The sequence below is a fragment of the Oncorhynchus tshawytscha genome, linkage group LG20, assembly GCF_018296145.1.
Source record: "Oncorhynchus tshawytscha isolate Ot180627B linkage group LG20, Otsh_v2.0, whole genome shotgun sequence".
In the NCBI taxonomy this organism is placed as follows: Eukaryota; Metazoa; Chordata; class Actinopteri; order Salmoniformes; family Salmonidae; genus Oncorhynchus; species Oncorhynchus tshawytscha.
Genome location: NC_056448.1, coordinates 42874204 through 42887826, shown reverse-complemented (window position 1 = coordinate 42887826; position 13623 = coordinate 42874204). Strand labels below are relative to the sequence as shown.

General features: G+C 46.3%; 1 protein-coding gene across 1 annotated transcript in view; it reads left to right on the top strand.

Annotated features, from left to right (window-relative positions):
* The window catches only part of cdc42se2 (CDC42 small effector 2), an 83863-nt gene that overhangs the window by 41386 nt on the left and 28854 nt on the right, over positions 1 to 13623 (top strand). Inside the window, exon 2 of the mRNA XM_024381467.2 lies at positions 10224 to 10453. Coding sequence (XP_024237235.2) covers positions 10400 to 10453 — 54 coding nt within the window. The 5' untranslated portion in view covers positions 10224 to 10399. The remainder of the gene's footprint in view (positions 1 to 10223; positions 10454 to 13623) is intronic.

The window sequence follows — 13623 nt, the reverse complement described above, 5'->3', positions numbered from 1 at the left end:
TTAGTGTGTGTGTGTGTGACTGTATTAGTGTGTGTGACTGTTTGATTTATTTATTTATTCACCTTTATTTAACCAGGTAGGCCAGTTGAGAACAAGTTCTCATTTACAACTGTGACCTGGCCAAGATAAAGCAAAGCAGTGTGACACAAACAACACAGTGTTACACATGGGATAAGCAAACGTACAGTCAATAACACAATAGAAAAATCTATATACAGTGTGTGCAAATGATTAGTGTGTCTGACTGTGTGTTTGGACCTGGCTCATTCATCATCCCATCCAGTGAAGGGAAAATGGAACTTCTCTTGGGAGCAATTTGAATGCCTTCCCTCTCTAGCCCTGCAAATAATGTGAGAGAAAGTGATGTTTGCCATTTTTAAAGACCAAGTAATGAACTAACCAACTCCTCAGTTACTGCCCCAGGGAAAAGCAGGGCATTCTCATGCATTTCATGAGGTGGAGTGGAATGATGATTTTTTGCTGAAAGTTGTAGGCCAACCTTCCCTCAACCTCCTTCCAACACCTTCCAAGACTTGACATCAAGTGTGTTACTTAATTACAAGTAGCCCTTTTAGGGTCTGGAATCATCCTTGTGGATGAAATATGATTCCATTTGGACTTTTTGTTTAGGTTAGTTGGAGCAAACCAAAAGTTGGTCAAATCTTGTCTATTCATGATGCAAACACTGATTTGTATAGTCTCTCATCGGAAACTGACAAACTCCAAAGGACCCAGAATAGATGAAGGCAGGGGAGCACAGAGCGACCAACCAGAAGAGGGACAAGCACAGCATCTGCTGGAGGAATCAAAGGAGACGGAAATACAGCATTTTTAATTTTAGCACTTGAAGATGGGGCTCTGGCAGCAATTCTGTTCTGGTGCTTTCAACTCTGGCCTGTACATATTTGGCCCATGAGGAGGATGTGTAAAGGAATGTTTGTTTCCATTCATCTTCATCCTCTGGTTCTATAGCTCTATGAATGAGCCCCTCTGTGAGTGGAGGATGTTTATGTTGGCTTTGGACATCTTTTATTTTTTTCCACATTCACTGTTAAAGTGAACACTTTTTTCAGTTACACGTTTCACCACTTTGTTGTGTCCAAATATGTGTCTTTTTGGCAACGTTTTCCCTGTGTGTGTGTGTGTGAACGTGAACTTCCCTTTCAAGTCAAAGTGATTTTCCTTCCGGTGGCTCTGTCCCCTTCACCAAACTGTGATGAAAGACTTCTGAGCTGGTGTTTTGAATCCCTCTTGCTGCAGTGTCTTGGAGTTGAAAGAAAATCAGGCATTTGCAGGGTAACAATATAATACAATTCCTAATGTGATGAGTAGCCAAGATTCAGTAGCAGTTGTCACTGTAGTCTAAGTTAATTTAACTTGTGACTGTTTGCAACGCAAAATAGACCTTTATGAACAGAGCTCAAGTTTCGAGGGAGGGAGACACAAGATTTTGCCTAATTTAAAACTGGGCACAAATGGATATTGCAGAGAAAAGCGCTCAACTCGATCCAACACTGTGTTGCTTGCTAGACTAGTGAGGCAAGTACGCCAACTTGTTTGTGTTTGACATGGGCAGGAGCAGGCCTGTAAGCCGACGGTGAGGGAATGCCATGTTCCCTTTTCACCAAGGTTAGAATGATAAACTAATAGAAAATAGAAGCTCTAGATCACTTCATATTCACCATGAGGGCACAGAAATAAATAAAATCATTCAATATAGGCAAGCATGATTTGGCCCCAGATCTTTCGCTTAATTAAAAAATAATAATACTAACAGCTGTGGATTGTTTTAAATCACAAGCGCATAGCTTACAGTTGGGAGCTTCCGGCGCCGACAGAGATGGCCGCCTCGCTTCGCGTTCCTAGGAAACTATGCAGTTTTTTGTTTTTTTACGTGTTATTTCTTACACTAGTACCCCAGGTCATCTTAGGTTTCTTTACATACAGCCGACAAGAACTACTGAATATAAGATCAGCGTCAACTCACCATCAGTACGACCAAGAATATGTTTTTCGCGACGCGGATCCTGTGTTCTGCCTTACAACCAGTGTAACCGAGTGGATCACATGCAGCGACCAAAAAAAAAAAAAAAACGACTCAGAAAAAGAGGGAAACGAAGCGGTCTTCTGGTCAGACTCCGGAGACGGGCACATCGTGCACCACTCCCTAGCATTCTTCTTGCCAATGTCCAGTCTCTTGACAACAAGGTTGATGAAATCCGAGCAAGGGTAGCATTCCAGAGGGACATCAGAGACTGTAACGTTCTCTGCTTCACGGAAACATGGCTAACTGGAGAGACGCAATCCGAAGCGGTGCAGCCAGCGGGTTTCTCCACGCATCGCGCCGACAGAAACAAACATCTTTCTGGTAAGAAGAGGGGCGGGGCGTATGTCTTATGGCCAACGTGACATGGTGTGATGAAAGAAACATACAGGAACTCAAATCCTTCTGTTCACCTGATTTAGAATTCCTCACAATCAAATGTAGACCGCATTATCTACCAAGAGAATTCTCTTCGATTATAATCACAGCCGTATATATCCCCCCAAGCAGACACATCGATGGCTCTGAACGAACTTTATTTAACTCTCTGCAAACTGGAAATGATTTATCCGGAGGCTGCATTCATTGTAGCTGGGGATTTTAACAAGGCTAATCTGAAAACAAGACTCCCTAAATTTTATCAGCATATCGATTGCGCAACCAGGGGTGGAAAGACCCTGGATCATTGTTACTCTAACTTCCGCGACGCATATAAGGCCCTGCCCCGCCCCCTTTCGGAAAAGCTGACCACGACTCCATTTTGTTGATCCCTGCCTACAGACAGAAACTAAAACAAGAAGCTCCCACGCTGAGGTCTGTCCAACGCTGGTCCGACCAAGCTGACTCCACACTCCAAGACTGCTTCCATCACGTGGACTGGGAGATGTTTCGTATTGCGTCAGACAACAACATTGACGAATACGCTGATACGGTGTGCGAGTTCATTAGAACGTGCGTTGAAGATGTCGTTCCCATAGCAACGATTAAAACATTCCCTAACCAGAAACCGTGGATTGATGGCAGCATTCGTGTGAAACTGAAGGCACGAACCACTGCTTTTAATCAGGGCAAAGTGTCTGGTGACATGACTGAATACAAACAGTGCAGCTATTCCCTCCGCAAGGCTATCAAACAAGCTAAGCGCCAGTACAGAGACAAAGTAGAATCTCAATTCAACGGCTCAGACACAAGATGTATGTGGCAGGGTCTACAGTCAATCACGGACTACAGGAAGAAACCCAGCCCAGTCACGGACCAGGATGTCTTGCTCCCAGGCAGACTAAATAACTTTTTTGCCCGCTTTGAGGACAATACAGTGCCACTGACACGGCCTGCAACGGAAACATGCGGTCTCTCCTTCACTGCAGCCGAAGTGAGTAAGACATTTAAACGTGTTAACCCTCGCAAGGCTGCAGGCCCAGACGGCATCCCCAGCCGCGCCCTCAGAGCATGCGCCAGCTGGCGGTGTGTTTACGGACATATTCAATCAATCCCTATACCAGTCTGCTGTTCCCACATGCTTCAAGAGGGCCACCATTGTTCCTGTTCCCAAGAAAGCTAAGGTAACTGAGCTAAACGACTACCGCCCGTAGCACTCACATCCGTCATCATGAAGTGCTTTGAGAGACTAGTCAAGGACCATATCACCTCCACCCTACCTGACACCCTTGACCCACTCCAATTTGCTTACCGCCCAAATAGGTCCACAGACGATGCAATCTCAACCACACTGCACACTGCCCTAACCCATCTGGACAAGAGGAATACCTATGTGAGAATGCTGTTCATCGACTACAGCTCGGCATTCAACACCATAGTACCCTCCAAGCTCGTCATCAAGCTCGAGACCCTGGGTCTCGACCCCGCCCTGTGCAACTGGGTACTGGACTTCCTGACGGGCCGCCCCCAGGTGGTGAGGGTAGGCAACAACATCTCCTCCCCGCTGATCCTCAACACTGGGGCCCCACAAGGGTGCGTTCTGAGCCCTCTCCTGTACTCCCTGTTCACCCACGACTGCGTGGCCATGCACGCCTCCAACTCAATCATCAAGTTTGCGGACGACACAACAGTGGTAGGCTTGATTACCAACAACGACGAGACGGCCTACAGGGAGGAGGTGAGGGCCCTCGGAGTGTGGTGTCAGGAAAATAACCTCACACTCAACGTCAACAAAACTAAGGAGATGATTGTGGACTTCAGGAAACAGCAGAGGGAACACCCCCCATCCACATCGATGGAACAGTAGTGGAGAGGGTAGCAAGTTTTAAGTTCCTCGGCATACACATCACAGACAAACTGAATTGGTCCACTCACACAGACAGCATCGTGAGGAAGGCGCAGCAGCGCCTCTTCAACCTCAGGAGGCTGAAGAAATTCGGCTTGTCACCAAAAGCACTCACAAACTTCTACAGATGCACAATCGAGAGCATCCTGGCGGGCTGTATCACCGCCTGGTATGGCAACTGCACCGCCCTCAACCGTAAGGCTCTCCAGAGGGTAGTGAGGTCTGCACAACGCATCACCGGGGGCAAACTACCTGCCCTCCAGGACACCTACACCACCCGATGCTACAGGAAGGCCATAAAGATCATCAAGGACATCAACCACCCGAGCCACTGCCTGTTCACCCCGCTGCCATCCAGAAGGCGAGGTCAGTACAGGTGCATCAAAGCTGGGACCGAGAGACTGAAAAACAGCTTCTATCTCAAGGCCATCAGACTGTTAAACAGCCACCACTAACATTGAGTGGCTACTGCCAACACACTGTCAATGACACTGACTCTACTCCAGCCACTTTAATCATGGGAATCGATGGGAAATGATGTAAATATATCACTAGCCACTTTAAACAATGCTACCTTATATAATGTTACTTACCCTACATTGTTCATCTCATATGCATACGTTGATACTGTACTCTATATCATCGACTGCATCCTTATGTAATACATGTATCACTAGCCACTTTAACTATGCCACTTGGTTTACATACTTATCTCATATGTATATACTGTACTCGATATCATCTACTGTATCTTGCCTATGCTGCTCTGTACCATCACTCATTCATATATCCTTATGTACATATTCTTTATCCCCTTACACTGTGTATGACAGTAGTTTTTTTTTTTTGGAATTGTTAGTTAGATTACTTGCTCGTTATTACTGCATTGTCGGAACTAGAAGCACAAGCATTTCGCTACACTCGCATTAACATCTGCTAACCATGTGTATGTGACAAATAAAATTTGATTTGATTTGGAGGCCCGCGGCAAGAACCAAATGGATCAGGAATGGGCAACTGGCGGCCTGCAGAAATTACCTGTAAAACTGCACATTTATCTCCACGCCCCATGGCAAAATGTGTAGAATTGCAGCAAACGTGATTTAAAATGGCAAAATGTTCTCTCTGCCCCATGGCAGAATTGCAGGAAATTCCCTTTTAAAACGTAAATGTTTTCTCTTCACTGTCACAAGGGGGGCTAAAATGTTTTGCTGCTAAAATGTTTTGCCACTGCAGTCCCTTATGATCCCTTATGATGAGGGGTGGGGGGTTATTATGTTTGAATACACGCAGACTCACGAGCCACTGCAGTCCCTTATGATCCCTTATGATGAGTCCTGTTTTTCACCCCCATTGAAGTTGCCCATCCCTGAAATAGATGATTGTTGCGTTGCAAATGTCAAATCAATCAAGCTTGGCCCCAGTGATGCCCTTACGGTCAGATGCCGAGTAGTTGCCATACCAGGCGGTGACGCAACCGGTCAGGATGCTCTCAATGGTGCAGCTGTAGAACTTTTTGAGGATCTGGGCACTCATGCCCTCCGAAGGGAGGAAAAGGTTTTGTCGTGCCCTCTTCACGGTTGTCTTGGTGTGTTTGGACCATGATAGTTTGTTGGTGATGTGGACACCAAGGAACTTGAAACTCTCGACCCGCTCAACTACAGCCCCACTGATGTTAATGGGGGCCTGTTCGGCCCGCCGTTTCCTGTAGTCCACGATCAGCTCCTTTGTCTTGCTCACATTGAGGGAGAGGTTGTTGTCCTGGCACCACACTGACAGGTCTCTGACCTCCTCCCTATATGCTGTCTCATCATTGATCAGGCCTACCACTGTTGTCTTCAGCAAACTTAATGATGATGTTGGAGTCGTGTTTGGCCACACAATCGTGGGTGAACAGCGAGTACAGGAGGAGACTAAGTAGACTCCTCTGAGGGGCCCCAGTGTTGAGGCTCAGCGTGGCAGAGGTGTTGCTGCCTGCCCTTACCACCTGGGGGCGGCCTGTCAGGAAGTCCAGGATCCAGTTGCAGAGGGAGTTGTTTAGTCCCCCCAGGGTCCTTAGCTTAGTGATGAGCTTTGTGGGCACTATGGTATTGAACGCTGAGCTGTAGTCAATGAACAGCATTCTCACATAGGTGTTCCTTTTTGTCCAGGTGGGAAAGGGCAGTGTGGAGCTCGATTTATAAAGATTTGTGTAAACACAATGGCAGGTATGTGAAGCTACATGCACTAAGGAATGTAATCGGGATTGGGGCTCACGCTTGCTCCTTCAGGGCATTTGAGCCTATGATCCTCTGTCTCTGCGCGAGTGCTGTTCACAACAAGCTTTTCCGCAGGCTTTTTTCCAAACAGTCATTAATTAACTGTGACTGCTGTTACCCAATCTTGTCTTATGCTTAGGTTAAGAAAAGGATTTTTGTAGTCTGCATAGATGGACTCCGGAGTGGTGCAGTGGTCTAAGGCACTGCATCTCATTGCTACAGAAACCCTGGTTTGATTCCAGGCTGTATCACAACCGGCAATGGTTGGTAGTCCCATAGGGCGGTGCACAATTGGCCCAGCATCATTAGGGTTTGGCTGGTGTAGGCCGTCATTGTAAATAACAATTTGTTTTTATTGACTTGCCTAGTTAAAATGGATGCATGCAATGCTTTGTCATAAAGGTGATCGTCAGCACCCCCTACTCTAAACACCTTCCCGCAGCCATGTCTTGTATGCAACCGCCTAATCTAGGCTTACGAAAAGGGAAAACACATAGTACAATATGACACCTAACATGGAAAAGGTTTTCCATAGAGGGCATTTCCATGTAAAAGGACCCATGAGCACCAACGTGAAATTCATAGGAGCATATCGAATTGGGTGACAAATTAAAGTGAAGTCTATTTTTAGGGTATTTAAAAATATATATATATATATATATTTTTCACCTTTATTTCACCAGGTAGGCTTGTTGAGAACAAGTTCTCATTTTCATCTGCGACCTGGCCAAGATAAAAGCAAAGCAGTTCGACACATACAACAACACGGAGTTACACATGGAATGAAGGAATTGATACATTTCTCGACCATTTCCATCTAAAACATTTGGCCTAAGTAAAGGCTTTAACTTAAATCAAATCAAATTGTATTAGTCACATGCGCCTAGTACAACAGGTGTACCTACGAGCCCCTAGTACAACAGGTGTACCTACGAGCCCCTAGTACAACAGGTGTACCTACGAGCCCCTAGTACAACAGGTGTACCTATGAGCCCCTAACCGAAAGTTGCAGTTTAAACAAAAACATACTGATAAGAATAAGAAATTAAAGTAACAAGTAATTAAAGAGCAGTTGATTTCTGGATAAACAGATGGAAAAGGGGTCTTTTTAGAAATACCAGTCTGGACACACTTATTCATCCCAGTGTTTTTATTTATTTTTTACTATTTTCTACATTGTAGAATAATAGTGAAGACATCAAAACTATGAAGTAACAAAACATGTAGTAACCAAGACCTGGTACTTTCACTTCATGGCAAATAATTCAAGCGACTTCACTCACTAATTTCTCTGAACAAGGGGGGGGGGCGGGGTAAACAGGCCACCTACCTCGCGTTAGTCAGCGCGGTGAAAGCCGGGCACGCCCGGGCGAAGGCCTGGGCATAGCGTGCGGATTCATTAGGCTACTGATATTCCATAGGGTTTGTTTTGGCTTGTAGATCAATGACTGTCAACACAGTTACATGCTTAGTTCAACATTGAATGAAAATGAGATTTTCAGAAAGTAGAACGTAAGTAATATGAGCAACAACAACAAAAAATATGAATCGTGGATTAGAATCTATTGTCTGACCCCTGGCCTGTAGCTCTCACAGAAACCCACTTCGTAACATTAGAATCTATTGTCTGACCCCTGGCCTGTAGCTCTCACAGAAACCCACTTCGTAACATTTGAATTTATTGTCTGACCCCTGGCCTGTAGCTCTCACAGAAACCCACTTCGTAACATTAGAATCTATTGTCTGACCCCTGGCCTGTAGCTCTCACAGAAACCCACTTCGTAACATTAGAATCTATTGTCTGACCCCTGGCCTGTAGCTTTCACAGAAACCCACTTTGTAACATTTGAATCTATTGTCTGACCCCTGGCCTGTAGCTCTCACAGAAACCCACTTTGTAACATTTGAATCTATTGTCTGACCCCTGGCCTGTAGCTCTCACAGAAACCCACAACGTAACATTTGAATCTATTGTCTGACCCCTGGCCTGTAGCTCTCACAGAAACCCACTTCGTAACATTAGAATCTATTGTCTGACCCCTGGCCTGTAGCTCTCACAGAAACCCACTTCGTAACATTAGAATCTATTGTCTGACCCCTGGCCTGTAGCTCTCACAGAAACCCACTTCATGTCACCATTTTGTCCCCCAACACTTTCCCTGGTTGCCACAACTCTTGCTCAAAAACAACAACAAAAATGCCGTCTGTCTCATCACAATTTAAGTCACTCCCCAAAAATGATTGAGTGTGGCGTTTTACCCCAAAGTTATCCTACATTTGACCTGTGTTACATTTAACCCCACTCTCCCCTATGCACTCACTGTGTGAGTGGTAACGTGCCTAACCATGCTGCTAAAAACGCTTGGGTTTAAAATGGTGCAGTTTCGTGCATATTTAGGAATTGAGAAATAAAGTAGGAATGGAACGTTTGGATCGCCATCTTTTTAACAGAGCCTGTTTAAAACTGCTGTGTTGTGCATTGGCTGCCTGTCAGAATGCAGGTTTCCCTCCCTGTGGCACTGGTAACGTGGATGTGCCTCGGGAGGAATATTTCTCTAGCCTAGAACACACAACAACAACAAGCCGACTAGGTAAATAGATCAACTATTCTACACTGGGGTTGTCAGAGTCATTACTCCTTTTGTTTGCAGAGGAAAAGTACATGTGGATTGGTTCTAGTATCTTCAGTGTGCCTTGATATTAAATATATTTTTTTTCATGTTTCATATTTTTGGGGAGCAATCACGTCTCACCATACCAATGGACACCTTTACGTCTCAACATACCAATGGACTCATCTTCACGTCTCAACATACCAATGGACTCATCTTCACGTCTCAGAATACCAATGGACTCATCTTCACGTCTCAGAATACCAATGGACTCATCTTCACGTCTCAGAATACCAATGGACTCATCTTCACGTCTCAGAATACCAATGGACTCATCTTCACGTCTCAGAATACCAATGGACTCATCTTCACGTCTCAGAATACCAATGGACTCATCTTCACGTCTCAGAATACCAATGGACTCATCTTCACGTCTCAGAAAACCAATGGACTCACACTTCAGCTCAACATATGTCCGCTGAAAAAGTCCCAGACAGTCTATTGCACATTTTTTTCCCCTTAAGAAAACAAGTATGAGAACACCAACATATTTGCTATTATGTGTGGTTTCACAAGGCCAGGTGTTTAATGTGAATTGTCTTGGCCTCGGGTAGTGTTGGGACACTAGCCGAAGGGAGCCAAGCAATACACGTCTATTGTGTCTGTGTCGGTCACCAGACACAATAGCATATGTCTGTACTCTGGGCTCATTGTGAGTAAAGTAGCACCACAGCTAGGTAGAGAATAGTGTCAGAAACACAAACACACACACACAGGAGCCTGCGGCCAGTCTCTCCTGTCTTATTAAGACGAGGAATATCTCTAACCCACAAACCCAGATAGTGACGACTTGGAGAACCTTACGCATACACTGCCTTTCGAGCATTTGTTTGTGTGCACGACTGTGTGTGTGTGTGTGTGTGTGTGACTGTACACTTGAACACATTTCACATGTGTATGGGTAGTGCTAATGTGACGACTGTACAAACGGTCAGCTCACCTCTTGCCTCTCCTCTCTATCCCAGGTGTGACTGACCCGGTCAGGAGCCTACTGCCCTGAGAGGCTCTCTGGATCGCTACCTCTCAGGCTACGTCCCCCATCCCCACCTACCCAGGCCTGCGCTACAGTACCCCCTCCCCCACCCCACCGTGGGACTTTGGAGCATCATCCTAGCCTGGAACACGTTAAGACTGCTAAGTGATGAGCGAGTTCTGGTTGTGTTTCAACTGCTGTATTGCAGAGCAGCCCCAGCCGGTAAGTGACCCCACAAACAATTGAGTCATTTTATGTCACACTTTTTAATAGAGTTGTAGTATAGAACACACCTATTTAACTATGTGATGAGTGTTTGTTAGGGATTTCTAAGCTCACTCTTATTAGTTCAAATGTAGGTATGCGACACTCAGCATCTGGGGTGTGTGTGTGTGTGTGTGTGTGTGTGTGTGTGTGTGTGTGTGTGTGTGTGTGTGTGTGTGTGAACTGCCTGTAGTGTCCTGTATCCTCCAAATCAGAGACCGCTACGCCTCAGACCCCTAACCTCCACCAGCGTACCATAGGGCTCGGTGGAGAAATTATCCTAACATCCATCAGACTTTCAGATCTAGGAGAAGGAGTCGTGGGTAGGCGCTGGGGTCCGTCTTGGGTAGGAGCTGGGGTCCGTCTTGGGTAGGAGCGCTTGGGGTCCGTCTTGGGTAGGCGCTGGGGTCCGTCTTGGGTAGGCGCTGGGGTCCGTCTTGGCTGGCGCTGGGGTCCATCTTGGGTAGGCGCTGGGGTCCGTCTTGGGTAGGCGCTGGGGTCCGTCTTGGGTAGGCGCTGGGGTCCGTCTTGGGTAGGCGCTGGGGTCCGTCTTGGGTAGGAGCTGGGGGTGGGTCTGTGTTATGTGGGTGGATTAGGTCTGTTTTAAACACCCAAGCAAGGCAGGAGATGTTAATTTTTATTGTTGAAAATGTTCTAATTTTGAAATCAGTCTCATCTATCAACTACAGTACAGGTTGATTTATTTGAATGTTGAGAAACATGCTCCCTCTTCCAACAAGTAGGATACTGTGATCCCCAGTGTGTGTGTGTGCACTGTGTTTTTGTACCGTCTCTGTGCAATGTGAATGCCCTCCCTCTAGGCCTAAACTTTAAAATCATTACACATCCCAGGAGATAGCTGCTGTCACAACACATTAATCCTCAACCCCCCCCAATTCCCAGGCTGATCACACACACCCTGGAAACGTGGTCTAAAAATAGATGGAAATGTGTCTCTGATTAGATTCCTCCACAGCAGAAAATCCTTTGTTCTTGTTCTTTCTCTACTTTTTGAGTGGTGTCTGGTGTGTGTGTGAGTGGTGTCCAGCTGGTCCCCTCCCCCAGTGTGTCTGTGTCTCCAACTGGTCCCCCCTCAGTGTGTGTGTGCACGTGCATCTAGCTTTCTCCACAATAAGAGGTGAGGTTTCCCTCCCTCTGCCTTTTATGGCCAAAGCATGTGAAGAATCCTGAGCGTTTTGTCAGCTCTGTCCAAGCCGAGAGTTGATGATTCTGCTAAGTTTGGCCGACCAGAGGGCTGAGACCTTTTTATATAGATTTTTTACCTTTATTTAACTAGGCAAGTCAGTTAAGAACAAATTCTTATTTACAATGACTGCCTACCGAAAGGCCTCCTGCAGGGACAGGGGCTGGGATAAAAATATATATATATACACACACACACACACACATACATTTTGTGTAGGACAAAACACACATCATGACGAGTGACAACACTTCATAAAGAGACCTAAGGCAGCAACACATGATAACGACATGGTAGCAACACATGGCAGCAGCACAACATGGTAGCAGCACAAAACATGGTACATACCTAACCCTAAGCTTGGCCGACCACAGGGCTGAAACGCTTGTCGCTCTGTCATACATGTAACAGAGCAAACAATTCGCTCTCTCTTCCCATCTGACAAGACACACTGCTTCACACTCAAATAATTAGTTTATTGACTGTTCTATTGAATAACTATGTTAAGACGCACCAAAGGCTTCATGAGGATCACCAATCCTGTCATGTCTATAGGTCTTGGGGTAGGCTCTGGTGTTCTGGTGTTCAAAACAATACTGTCCCACCCACCCCTGCTCAACTCAGGAATCCTGTCATGTCTATAGGTCTTGGGGTAGGCTCTGGTGTTCTGGTGTTCAAAACAATACTGTCCCACCCACCCCTGCTCAACTCAGGAATCCTGTCATGTCTATAGGTCTTGGGGTAGGCTCTGGTGTTCAAAACAATACTGTCCCACCCACCCCTGCTCAACTCAGGAATCCTGTCATGTCTATAGGTCTTGGGGTAGGCTCTGGTGCTCTGGTGTTCAAAACAATACTGTCCCACCCACCCCTGCTCAACTCAGGAAACCTGTCATGTCTATAGGTCTTGGGGTAGGCTCTGGTGTTCAAAACAATACTGTCCCACCCACCCCTGCTCAACTCAGGAATCCTGTCATGTCTATAGGTCTTGGGGTAGGCTCTGGTGCTCTGGTGTTCAAAACAATACTGTCCCACCCACCCCTGCTCAACTCAGGAATCCTGTCATGTCTATAGGTCTTGGGGTAGGCTCTGGTGTTCAAAACAATACTGTCCCACCCACCCCTGCTCAACTCAGGAAACCTGTCATGTCTATAGGTCTTGGGGTAGGCTCTGGTGTTCAAAACAATACTGTCCCACCCACCCCTGCTCAACTCAGGAAACCTGTCATGTCTATAGGTCTTGGGGTAGGCTCTGGTGTTCAAAACAATACTGTCCCACCCACCCCTGCTCAACTCAGGAAACCTGTCATGTCTATAGGTCTTGGGGTAGGCTCTGGTGTTCAAAACAATACTGTCCCACCCACCCCTGCTCAACTCAGGAATCCTGTCATGTCTATAGGTCTTGGGGTAGGCTCTGGTGTTCAAAACAATACTGTCCCACCCACCCCTGCTCAACTCAGGAATCCTGTCATGTCTATAGGTCTTGGGGTAGGCTCTGGTGTTCAAAACAATACTGTCCCACCCACCCCTGCTCAACTCAGGAATCCTGTCATGTCTATAGGTCTTGGGGTAGGCTCTGGTGTTCAAAACAATACTGTCCCACCCACCCCTGCTCAACTCAGGAATCCTGTCATGTCTATAGGTCTTGGGGTAGGCTCTGGTGTTCAAAACAATACTGTCCCACCCACCCCTGCTCAACTCAGGAATCCTGTCATGTCTATAGGTCTTGGGGTAGGCTCTGGTGTTCAAAACAATACTGACCCACCCACCCCTGCTCAACTCAGGAAACCTGTCATGTCTATAGGTCTTGGGGTAGGCTCTGGTGTTCAAAACAATACTGACCCACCCACCCCTGTTCAACTCAGGAAACTATTTATCGCAAGTGGAAGCTGCTTTGCTGTCCTTTCTACTATAAAAACCACAGGC